The 12,751-nt window shown below is 32.5% G+C and overlaps 2 protein-coding genes across 2 annotated transcripts in view; both read left to right on the top strand.

Moving 5' to 3' along the window:
* Positions 1-12,751, top strand: part of LOC133183102 (molecular chaperone MKKS-like) — a 202,105-nt gene that overhangs the window by 103,165 nt on the left and 86,189 nt on the right. The gene's annotated exons all lie outside the window — the stretch shown is intronic.
* On the top strand, positions 2,258-12,554 carry LOC133183950 (TATA box-binding protein-associated factor RNA polymerase I subunit A-like). The gene is made up of 12 exons (XM_061318822.1): positions 2,258-2,314; positions 3,684-3,825; positions 4,943-5,109; positions 5,364-5,428; positions 5,758-5,863; positions 7,394-7,532; positions 7,892-8,028; positions 8,333-8,485; positions 10,171-10,234; positions 10,954-11,071; positions 11,396-11,529; positions 12,071-12,554. The coding sequence occupies exons 1-12, from the start codon at positions 2,303-2,305 to the stop codon at positions 12,172-12,174; spliced, it is 1,341 nt and encodes a 446-aa protein (XP_061174806.1). The 5' UTR covers positions 2,258-2,302; the 3' UTR covers positions 12,175-12,554.

Below are 12,751 nucleotides of genomic sequence, written 5' to 3'. Positions count from 1 at the left end.
GGTCTGTCGCGGCCGAGATTCGAACTCATGACCTCCCGATCACGAAGCGAGCGCTCTACCGACTGAGCTACCATGAACGGTGATAAATACAAGAAACACATAAAAACAAAATTTTATCTAGACTTTCTATCCTGACAACATAAATGTTTAATGAAACTGTTAACATTAAACAGAATCTAAACTTCATAACTCGACGTAACTTTCATGCCTTTGCAGTAGTCTGCAATTAGTGAACTTCGATCCCGATTGAGTGTGAATTTAATTACATAGCTATCCATATCGGGATCGAAGTTTGTATTTTATGTACTGCTTCCGTCTTTGCCGATGAACTTTCAACAGTCGTTCTTTTTATTATTTGAAGACTTCTTTACATTAAAATGCACTTGTCCAATCGGACAAGTGCCCAGCAATATTCACTTGTCCGTAATTTTTTTTCACTTGTACCGGACAAGCGTTAATGTCGAGCCCTGCCATTAACTGTTAAAGGACTTATCGCATGTTTCTAAATTATTTGAAATTAAAAGCGTAAAACGTTCCTTATGACCACAGTTTATAAATTTTGTGTTTTTACTGCGGATAAACCGCGGTAATTAACCAATAATTGACTCAAATGAAAACCCCTGAATTAAAAATCTAAGTTAATTAGATAGCGATCACGTGACCCTGTGACGTCAAAGGCGACAATGGCTGATCAGCTCTTCACGTAAATCTTACTAAAATATACGCGATACAACCTGAATTTTCTGCGTTATGGACGACGAAATCACTGATTTTATCGATATGAAATTTAATGTCCAACCTTATATTTTAGAATTGTCAGCAAGAAATAATCTGAAAAATCCGTCAACATTGTAAAAATAGCAGCGACGATAGCGAGGGAGACACGGCGAAGACGAAGAAACTCGCCATCACAATACAATTTGATTTGTCATTTTATCACATGTATTAACTTATTTGATTCACAAATTTAATATTATATAACTCTGTTTTTCTTCCTTTTTAACATAATATTAATTTTTGCAAGTATGCTTTCATATGTTTTGTAAAGGATGGCGGTCTTGAAAAATAATTTTCCGATCACGAAACAATGCCGTAATCAGACCTACAGATTCTAAATGTTTGGAATAAAAAACGAAAATATCTCAAAATCCTTATACCTTAGAATTAGTTAGTGTTTCTATAGTAATTGAAAATCACGTTAAGAATTAATTTTTTCAGCATTTTTCATAATTAAGCTGCATTTGTCGTTGATAACTTCGTAAATAGTGTGCAACTTCTCATCTCTCTATCACTGAATTGTCGCCTATGACGTCAGAGCAGTATTTCGCCGAAATCCGACTGAAATATGCATATTGTCGTATTTGAATTTCAAGTCTCAATATCTCTTAAAATATGCTTTCAACAACGTTTATTGTATTCAGAATTTTAATAAACAAGGTTGTAGATAATATTTTTCATAAAATTAAGATTTTTGAAAAATCATGCGATAAGTCCTTTAAGTCATGATGATGGCTGCAACCTTCAAGTTTGAATCTAGTAATTAGTCCTGTTAAGAAACATTGAATGTTATTCTTCTGATATGTTTTCATTAACATTTCAAAGGGAATAAATTAACATCATGAGCAAAAATGTCCTCATCATACTCATAAACCTTGAACTTTTATCAAAATATGTCATTCTTTTGGACGCTTATTAAAGTTTGTAAAGATTGCTTTCAAAATATACATAAAAGAAAAATATTTAAAAAAAAAAAAAACTCATGATTTCATATCCTATCAAATAGAAAATATTGCAAAGCCATATGGCATACAGTATGTTGAAATGACACACAATATATCAGAAAGTTAAACAACGTATGGCCTCCACATTGCAGTAATTCTTTTTTAAGTCTTTCTTCACAATGCATTAAACTACGCATTAAAAATTAACACCTTGCATGTATGTTTGTTGACTTACCAGCTTGTGTTTGCTGAGGTGTCCAAAATGTATTTTCGATCAATGTAAATTGAGGACTTAAAACCTTCTATCGTAATTCACTGTTTAAAACCCTTAAAAGATGTTAAAAATTATTAGCTAACCTGTACGATATTTTGCTCATGACATGTCAAAGTATTTTTGGTGGCAAATATAACCGTACATTAAAAAAAACAATTTTTGAAATTGATGAAAAACTTGAAAAAAATCTTTTTTTTATCCTAGCATATACCGAATTAGTATGAACAATGTCACACTATTTTTAAGTACGAGTTAACAAAAATATGTAACAGTTCGCGTTTACTCGGTAAATGTTTTGCACTGTGATATGGAAGCATATGTAAGTTTTCTTTTAGGTTTGAAGTAATGTTAGGTAGTTTATAATATTTCGATATTACTTATGATAATCTCAGCGAGATTCGTACGGACTAAAAATTTTTGTCTGTCTACGAATCTCGCTGAGATTACACTTGTGATTCCTCGAATCAGGACAAATAAATTTGAAGGGGAAATAATTTTGTATCACAGAAATCTGATACACTAAAACTGCAACTGTGTTTACCTGGTGCTTATGTATTATATCTAATATATACAAATACATACACATATACATTTCTTTAATGAATTACATATCATACACAGGCCTGTAGGAAGCAATTTCAGTTTGGGGGGCACTATCAACTACCAAAATTCCTTGACAAGCAAAATAAAAAAAAGGTCATCGGCCGTTTTTAATGAGGGGGCAAAAGCATATAGTAGCTAAGTTTTCTATAGTATTCTATATATTGGCAAAATTTTTTTTGGGGGGGGGGCACGCCCCCCCCCCCCCAGTTCCTACGGCCATGTACATACATAAGTCAAGAGCTAAACACCTGTCCATACAGTGTCTCTCCGTACAATAAACAGCTATTTATCTGCAATTGTGTATCAGTATATGTGTGTGAATGTGTCTCAGGACGGACCCTCATCAAATTTTAGTCACAGGTTTGACCATGACAAAATATTTTCCAGCAGAAAGGCTAGGCATATTAAATTTTGAAGAAAAAAAAATCATTTTTACATCCCTGCAAAAAGTTTTGTTACAATTCCACAAAATAATATTTAGCTATAATTGTACCTAAGCACTTATTATAAGTTTCCAAAATTTAACTGTGATGAAGAGTGACAAAGGCAAACTTGACATCCTGAGTAAACATGGTAAAGAATACACAAAATACATGTATATGAATGAAAGTTGCCAGGACTGAATTTTTAAGAAGTCTTCGTGTGGGAACAAAATTGTTTTCTAGCTATGGAATCAACTTTTATGAAACATTTTTATACAGTGCTACAAAGTGCTATTTTATCAGCATGCAATATTTTACAGGTGATATGTTATTAATAAATATAATTTACTTTATATGAATTTTTACCTGCGTGCCAGTATTAATTTGTCCGATTGTCCATGATCAGTTTACTTAATTTGTGATCGGACAAGTCAATCTCCAGACACACATTTGATCGAACAAGTGGCTCTTTTACGTTTATGGAATATTGTGAATATGATTTCTTTTAACATTCTACATAGTTCATTAACAACTGACATTGTTATAAAATCGCAAAAGTCGCAATCCTTAAGGTTCTGTCTCTTTTCACTGGATAATTGCTTTAAACATTGAAACTATAAATAAGGCAAATCAACCACTTAAGAAAACTTGATATAATGACAGATTAGTCCAGAAAAATATTCATACTTGGAAAACGTATGTGTCCTTCTTCAAGACAAAGGAACCAAAGAGCCTTACAAAGACTACTCATCTCTCCCTCCAATTGTTCAATGGTTTGATGTGCTGGAAAGCAGTCTTATTAAAGGTTAGTTAAAAAAAATCTAGTCTTCTGAATGCAGCCATATCTTTATATAATTTAGTGTTGCTAAAAAATTGATAAGTGCAACTTATGATTTTTTCTTCTTAATGTTATTAGTGCCTAATAATATCTGCACTAGAAAACTGACATAATCAAATAGTGTCCCGCTAAGGGATGACAAAGGAAAGTGACAACTGTGCTTATTACAGTAATGTTTAAAATGAAATTATGTAGCACATAAGGAAAGTGATATGGAACTATCACTCATATGTGTTAAAATGATTAATTTTTAAAGATTGGACATATATATGTACAAACAGAAAGATGGACCTCAAAGTTTACAGGTGTCTTCCTCTTATATACTGTAAAATCTTTTATTTTTGTGGCATCAGATTTCCATAGTTCAAAGAAAAAATGTTGGATTGAGGGGATTTGATTTCGTGGATGAAGGATTCATTTTTATGTGAAAAGTTTAAATTCTTACATTTTCCTAACATCACAAACAGTTGAACTTTGGTATCTTAAACACGGATATATCGAATACCATTGATATGTCAAAGTGGTATTTATAAGTCCAAACTACTTTTTCTTAAAGTATTTTACCTTGAATATCTCAAATCCTTGGATATCTCAAAGTTTTTCCTTGGCCCCATTTGAGTTCGAGATAAGGAGGTTTTACTGTTTTTGAAATAATCTACTATTTCCTCAAATAAATTTCATATCATTTAATGTCACAGAAAAAAAAAAAATTACTGATCTTAGTTTCCCAGTTACAATGTTTTTCTTATCTAATTACAGAAGTACATTGGGTTTTATACCTTTACATCTTAAAACATATTCAATCTGGATATTGGAATGATTATCGGTACTGTAGATCACCAAATTTTCATGACACCTTATTTTTATGACATACTGATATCAAATTTATAAGTTGACAAAAATTTCATGACAACTGGTTTTTGTTATACAAAATCTTTAATAATACAATTATACATGAAAATGAAATTTTCACAGTCAAACTGCCTTGCATAATTACACAGAAATAAAGTTCTTGCCAATAAAAGGTGATTTACAGTAATTAAGTTTTGATTCAAATCCTTTTTTTTTTTTTTTTTTTTTACAGATGATCCCTTCAAGACGAATATCGGAGTCAGTAATTACACCGTGCTGGTCCCCCATGTATTAAAGCTCCTACGGTTCTGTTTCCTGACAAGGAGGGATGTCCCCACCATAACACTCCTTAATTACTTGGCAGAGGAACCACACAAGTTCATTGACATCATCTGGAGAGTAGGTGTCCATGATTATTTTATGCATTCACTCTATCAAATATATAGGAGAATTCGAGTGATATTTACGGATACTGTACAAACTGTAACACAGTTACTTTGACCCATTTTTGATATTTGAAAGTTACGGTAATTGTTTGCTTTTGGATAATGCATCACTAGAATCTCTTGAAAGTATTACAATGAGGGGGGGGGGGGGGATCAGTTTAATTATAGTAATTTATGTCAAACATAGCAGTGTTTTTTTTATTGCAGGGTGTATCAGAATTGGCATTTCATGATCCTAGTCAGTATAAATCATTCCTTGAACAACTTGTAAAGTAAGTAGCACTTAAAAACAAACATTTTGTGTTTGACAAGAATTTGCCAGCATTTTGTGTTTGACCAGAAACATTTTTTTGTCAACTACATAACTATGGTTGCAGGAGAGTAGCTCTCAGGTCTGAACAATTCAGAGCATAAACAAAATTTGGCCACTGTTAAAACTGTCTCTATGAATAAAAATTTGACTTTTGTGGAACCTTTATGTCAGAGTATTCTAAAGATCAATTCATGCTGTAAAAATAGAAATGATAAATACTATGAAAATGATTATGATCTTAGAAAAATCATAAGTACTGGAACATGATATTTTATTTTCTATTTTCAGTCAGGTGAAGCAGCTTCACAAACTGAATGCTAAAGAGGTGCTACTCGAATATCTCTTGTTTGTCTTACATCAAGGGGAGGTCACTGAGGCCAAGTATCTTCTCACTGTAAGTGTAGGTTACAAATGTTTAACAAATCATTTTGACAATGTCATCATTGAAAAAAGAAAAAAAATCAAAATATTTGTTTCCATATTTTTTTTTTGTCATTAGTTAATAGAGGTCAGAGGCATATTTAAAAAAGTAGACTTGTGGAGATGAACAGCAAGGAATGTGTATATTTATGAGAATTATTGAGTTTAATTTTGCCGTGGAATTGTCTATTTATACCCCCAGCAAAGTTTGATGATGGGGGATATAGGAATCACCATGTCTGTCTGCCCATGCAATCTTGTCTGGACTAGTTTTGTAAGGGAGAATACATGTAACTGGAAGCTCATACTTTGTACAAAGATTGCTTATGACCTGAGGGTGTGTCATAACCTTGACCAAAGGCAAGAAATCTCAAGGTCACTGATAGAAAAATATGAAATTCTTGTCCAGGAGAAAATTTTTAATGGAGAATCTTTGGAAGCTCATACTTAGTACAAAGATTGTCTATAATCTGAAGGTGTGTCATCATCTTGATCCAACGTCATTCAGGCAAGTTTAAGATCAATTGCCAAAAAAGTATAAAGTTCTTGTCCAGTCTACAACTTCTTTTTGGAGAAACATTGCAAGTTCATACTTCATACAAAGATTGCTTATAAACTGAATGTGTGTCCTGACCTCTAATCAAGGTCATCATTTGATCAAATTCAAGGTCACTTATAGAAAAAGTTAATTCCTGCCGACCATATGTTGTAATTGAGAACATTAGAGGCTCATACTGATCAAAAATATTGCATATGATCTGAGGGTGTGTACCAACCATGACCCAAGGTCACCCCAGCAAGATTAAGGTCACTGGCAAGAAGAGTTTTTTATTTGTGTTTTTTCTATAACTCTTAAAAAATGGAGGCTAATTGGGAGTTGATACTTGACACACAGATTGGTTATGAACTAAGGGTGCATCATGATCTTACCAAAGATCATTTTGGCAAGTTCAAGGTCACTGGCAGAAAAAGTTTTAAACTTTCTAATGGATCAACATTGGAAGTTCATACTTTAAACAAATATTACTTACATGTATGTGTTGAAGGTGTGTCATGACCTTGACAAATGGTCATTCTGGCAAGATCAAGGTCACTAGCAGAAAAAGTATTAAATTTTTGCTGGGAAGTTGAAAGTTCAAACAAAAATGATTCTTGAGCTAAAAGTATGTCATAACATTGACCCAAGGTCATTGTGGCAAGTTTAAGGTCATTGGCCAAAATTCATGTCAGGTCTATAATTTTCTACTAGAGAAACATTGGATGTCCATATTTAACTCAAAGATTACTTATGGCCAGAGAATGCATGTCATTTTTTTAGCCAAGGTCAATTTGGCAAGTTCATGGTCACATTTAAAATATTGCAAATAGGCGTTTTAAAAAAAATTGCAGTGGAGGTATTATTTCATGAGCTCATTTTCAGTACCTCTAGTTTAAATCAATATGAATGCTTCATAATATACCCTCATATGTACCATACTCAAATTTTCTGAAAATGCATTTTTAGAATATTCCAAAGCAGAAACGTGTTACAGTAACTGAGTACACCAAACAGGTAGACATTTTATGTAAGGCTTATCATGGTCTGGTGTTTTATGTGGAGTGGATGGTGGCTAAAAATAGAAATCAGAGACTCAAGGACTTAGGTATGTACATGTATCTACATGTAATTGTAAATTTAAAAAAAATTCAGTGTTCATGTACATGTATATATTTGTCTGTCATAAAGAAAGTCATGTTGATTCAAGATCACTATCATCAGAGAATAAATTAAACATGTATTCATGCTAAACATTTTAGACCTACACTTTCATTAAGTCAGGTGTTAAACATCAGATGGCAGAGAACTTGGTTTCTTGAAGATTTAATGTACAGAATTGTAATGGTGTAATATACAAAATTGTAATGGTGCAATATACAAAATTGTAATTATATAATACCATATACAGATTTGTATATATACAGAATTGTATTGATGTTATTTACAGAATTGTAATTGTTTTAGGTGATCAGTTGGATGATGACGTCAGCAATAACTATGAGGACCTAATGAAGACATGTGCTGACAAGGCCATTAACTGTTTTGATGTGCTGAAGTCAGGACAGGGAGTATGGGATATATTCATCACAAAGCAAGTGGAGGTACACTAAACATGCATATCTACTGTATACAGGGTTATTTCAGCCCTTTTGCACTAGCAAACAATTTTGCCCTGTTTTAAATTTGCCCAGTCACAATTCTGTTTAAGAAATTATACTGTGTTCCCCATTGTTGATCCATTTGATGTTTTTAAGTTTGCTACAGAATGCATTTTTCAGGGGCAAAAGTGACATTTAGATATATAATCTATATCACTATTCATGTAATATATATATAATGCACATATTTAATGTACATCTTAAAGTGATTTCCATATATGGAATGTATTCCTCTTATTTTACTCAGATATTAGAATACTACTGTAAACTGGAGGAGGCGGGGGACATTTTACAGGCCTACAAACAACAAAACAAGGATAATCCTAATGCTCACAAGTTTTTATATCACTTTGCTGTCCACCATAATTGGCCAGTGTTTACTAGAATCAATCTGTTGAAGGTACAAATTTAAAGAACATTCTACAATCAGTTGTACATGTAATTTGGTTATATCCATGTATATTTTATGGTGTTAATGATATCACAGCAGTTAATTGTCTATCAGTCAATTTGCAATACCATATTTAATTCTAATTTTTCTGATTGAAGAGTCTGATGCCTGTGTAAGTCAACATGTCTGTCTGTCCTGTATTAGTTCACTGAAAACAAGCCAACCTCTTTCAGGGGGAGATAATTAAGAAATAGCAAAAGTATGATGGGGCATTTAAAAATCTTTTTATCGAGAACTTACAAAGCTTACTTTGTAGTGTCACTTTAATAATAACTAGAGTTGACAACAATAAATAAACAATACTTGATCATTGATTGATATCTATCCAGAATAGTTTTAAATTGATTGACATCATTGCCCCTGGTGCTAGGATGTTTTGTATGGGAATATAATAAGGTAAAAATCTTTTTATAATCTTCCCAAAAATAGGTAATCCACAGTAAATTAAATTGATATATAGTACAAGTGTTTTTCTATTAGTTCAGATTCCAGTAAGTTCAAATCAAGGGTCCTTGGGCTAGAATGGTGCCACAATAGGGTGGTCAAAATGTTAGAATGGAATGGATAGCAAACATCCTTAAAAATCTTCTCCAGAACAGCAGGACCATTTAGTTACATGGTGTAAAATATGTGGTCATTGATTTTATTGTTACATTGTCTCAGGAGCCTTGATTTTTTTTTTCTAATATAATTAAAATCAGACTTCTTATCTGAAGAAATAAAACAAAAATGAAAGGAAGAGAAAATAAAAGAAAAAAAAGTATAAAAATTATTTTGATTAACAGAATTGAATTTTTCATAATATAGTCAAACCTCATTATCTCGAACCCAATGGGACCAAGAAAAAACTTCTAGATATCCGAGGATTCGAGATATTGAGGGTAAAATACTTAAAAAATATGTGGCTGGAACTTCCAAATTACTTCGACGTATCCATGGTATTTGAGATATCTAAGTTCAACTGTATCTATTTCATTGGTCTTCTGAAAGCGTATAATATACATCTAAAGCAAATTAGAAGTAAATTTAATAACCAATGGAGTAATATAAAAGGTATATCTTTTTATTCAATTTTTGTTTTTTCTCATCTTTTTCTTTCCTTTTCTTTTTATACTTTACGGGAGCATATATGTTCAAAGCATGGCAGCTGGTGCAAGGATGGGCCATAAAATGGGTCAGACTTTAATTAGCTAATACAGCTGTACATGTAATACATACAGAAAAAAATCTCTTAAAAAAAATTCCCCACTTCAGATAACAGGAAGAAAGTTTGTCATGTTAAAATGAAAATTTAGATTCAAGTTACAGCTGTAGGTCAAAGCATGATTTTCAAGACTAGGTTGGGGCCAGAATTGTGAAACAGAGCTTTTACAGATAAAAGTGTGTAACATTTGCAAAAACAAGGTTTTAAATGTTCATTATGTTGCCATTAGCCTAAGTATACTGAACATCAAAATTTTTGAACATGGGCTTTAATTTGGTGACCATAATAAAGGATTTCATTTATCTTTTTTGAACATGTGTACAGATAAGCAATGATGACTCAGGTGAGCATTGTTGCCCATGGGCATCTTGTTACATTTACACCATATTTAAATATTCAGTTCTCTATTATTTTTCTATTCTGATTTCAGGATCTTGCAGAACATGTACCCTCAGACCCTTTAGTGATTGATCTTTGTGAATTATTAATACAAGGTATTCGTAAAACATTTACATGCAGTAATTAATATTTCACTTTTCTTCTTGAACTTCTGTGCAATATGTGTTGCTGTCAACATGATTAGGTAAAAAATCTTTTAAAAATCATCTGGTCAAATGAATAAATAAATACGCAAGCATCCTTAGGTAATGCAGATTCAAATTTGTTGAAATCATTCCCCAATCCCCGGGCAGGGGTATAGAGGTATAAAAATTTACGTGGTAATACAGTAAAACTTGTCTAATCTGGACAACACTGGTTCCACAGATATTGGCTGGATTGGACAACATTTCGGATTAGACAACATTTTAAAAAATTGAATTTAGCTTAAGGGACTTAAAGTTTTCATTGTTATCGACAAGATTTCGGTTAAACAATATCCGGATTAGGCAAGTTTCACTGTATACATGTATATAGGAAATATCTTTAAAACTGTTCCTCTGAAGAACAGCAAAACTAAGGTGATTTGGATGAGCATTGTGGTCTATGGGCCTCTGATTTATGTAAAACAGTTTTGGTTGCTTCGGGAGAAAAAAACATTCCAAATGGATTCCTGTTATTTGACTTTAAAGAAGTGTATCATGTACAGTAAAACTGTCACAAGTGAATTGCTCGGAACTGTATTTCAAAACACATTGCCTTATGCAATAATATTCTAAGAAAAGTTTTGAGTTCTGAAGCCTTACGTGGATTACAGTTTAGTTTGACATTTCAGAAGACAAAGCAGCAGATGCCTTTTGTCACCTTTTTGATCTGTTGGATGATGGCAGCTGGCAGTTTGAACTACGACCCTGGAAACTGATATCAAATCTACTGACCTCAGATGTGAAAAGGTCAAGACACTCAAAAACCTTTATCCATTTATCTTCTGCTGAATGATTGTGGGGTTTAAGATCAAAATGGTTTATAAGATCTTTTTATTGGTGTTTGTCTCTTTGATAGTACTTTTGAAATGTCATTTGAAAAGAATTCATGATACTGTTCAGTGTTCAATAGTAAATTATTCAAACTTTTTGTCGACCAAGCATAAGTAAATTTAAGTCATTCAATAAATGTAACATGTACCTGGTACTCATTTTGAACAAATATGCTACCAAAGATTCTTTCTCAAATTAGAACAAAAAAACCTATTGAGATGATTGTCTCTTTGTTAACAGTGATAATATGATTGAAGAATGCATGAAGTATCGGGTATCATGGTGGCCTCAGTATCATTTCACATCAACACACAAGAGTTCCTCACAACTCTGTCTCCACAAGGCAGTCTGCTGTCTTATCCTATTTCCTGAGAGTAAGTGTTATTTACAGTAGTTCTGGTATGTTTTCTTAAATGATGTACATTTAGATAAGCAGGTCAAAGTTTGAAAAAGATATGTATTTTCCACTATTCCTTTCTCAGAATCAAAATTACCGTATATACTCGCCTATAAGTCGGTCCACCTATAAGTGGGTTGTATTTTTAAGCTTGAATTAGAGGGATTTACCTGCTAAAAAACCAATCTTTTTATAACTCCCGTATAAGTCGGATAAAGAGTTTTGGACCAAATTTTAACTCCCAAAAAATCGACTTATAGGTGAGTATATATGTTAATCAGAATTAAAAAGTAGATTATCATGTATCTTTCTACAGCTGAATTTCTCATTCATCCCATAGTACTTTTCACACACTTGAAATTTTTAGTTTTTATATACATTGTATATGTTGACATGTACTGTGAAGTTTATAAATGTACATGTACTGGTAGATGTGATTAGGAATTTTATTTTCATATAACAAAAAGATGCTAAGCCTTATAAATTCATATATGACTTGGAATTTTTCCAATTTTCAGATACCGGTTTTCTGGAGAGTGTAAAGGGCTTACTTTCAGCAGAGGAAAAGAAACAACTTTCATCTGCCGAGGAAAGATTGAAGATTCTTTCTGAAGTCACGTGACTTGATTGGTCACCCATGACTGTAAATGCTCATAGCATGTTACCAAAAATATGCAACCACAAGGCATAGAAAGTTAATGTTAAGATTGTATTGTTTTATTCCAGTCAGTCACTGAATGTTCTAGACAAAAAAAAAATGTCTTCTCAGAATACTACATGTAAGCATGCAATTTCATCTGATGCTGTTTAATTTTACTAGTATGTTATGTAGTAATTAGACAGGAAAGCTATATGTGGGAACTGACTGCTCAAAGCTGCCATGTTGAGAAATAAAGTTATTGCACTTGCATGGACTGAGATCTCTATTGTGAGAATAAAATTACTAGTTCTCTCAATACATTGTATATCTATGTTCAACACAAAATTCTTTGCATAAAAATATTCCTGTCCGAAGTGTTATTCTTTATGCAGCAAAATTTGACAAGAACTGTGAAATGGTGCAAGTTACAAGGTAGTAGTGATAATCTCTGAGAAATTAGGTATCCTTTAAAAAGGGGTCCAAGGGCCTTAACAGCAACATGAATATTGAAAGTTTTATGATACTTTCTTACATATTTGTAGTCATATAAGTTCCTCTT

This window comes from Saccostrea echinata, unplaced genomic scaffold, assembly GCF_033153115.1.
Source record: "Saccostrea echinata isolate AGI-Se365-2 ecotype Australia unplaced genomic scaffold, CSIRO_AGI_Sech_v1 ptg000009l, whole genome shotgun sequence".
In the NCBI taxonomy this organism is placed as follows: domain Eukaryota; kingdom Metazoa; phylum Mollusca; class Bivalvia; order Ostreida; family Ostreidae; genus Saccostrea; species Saccostrea echinata.
This window is presented reverse-complemented; position numbering and strand designations above follow the sequence as displayed.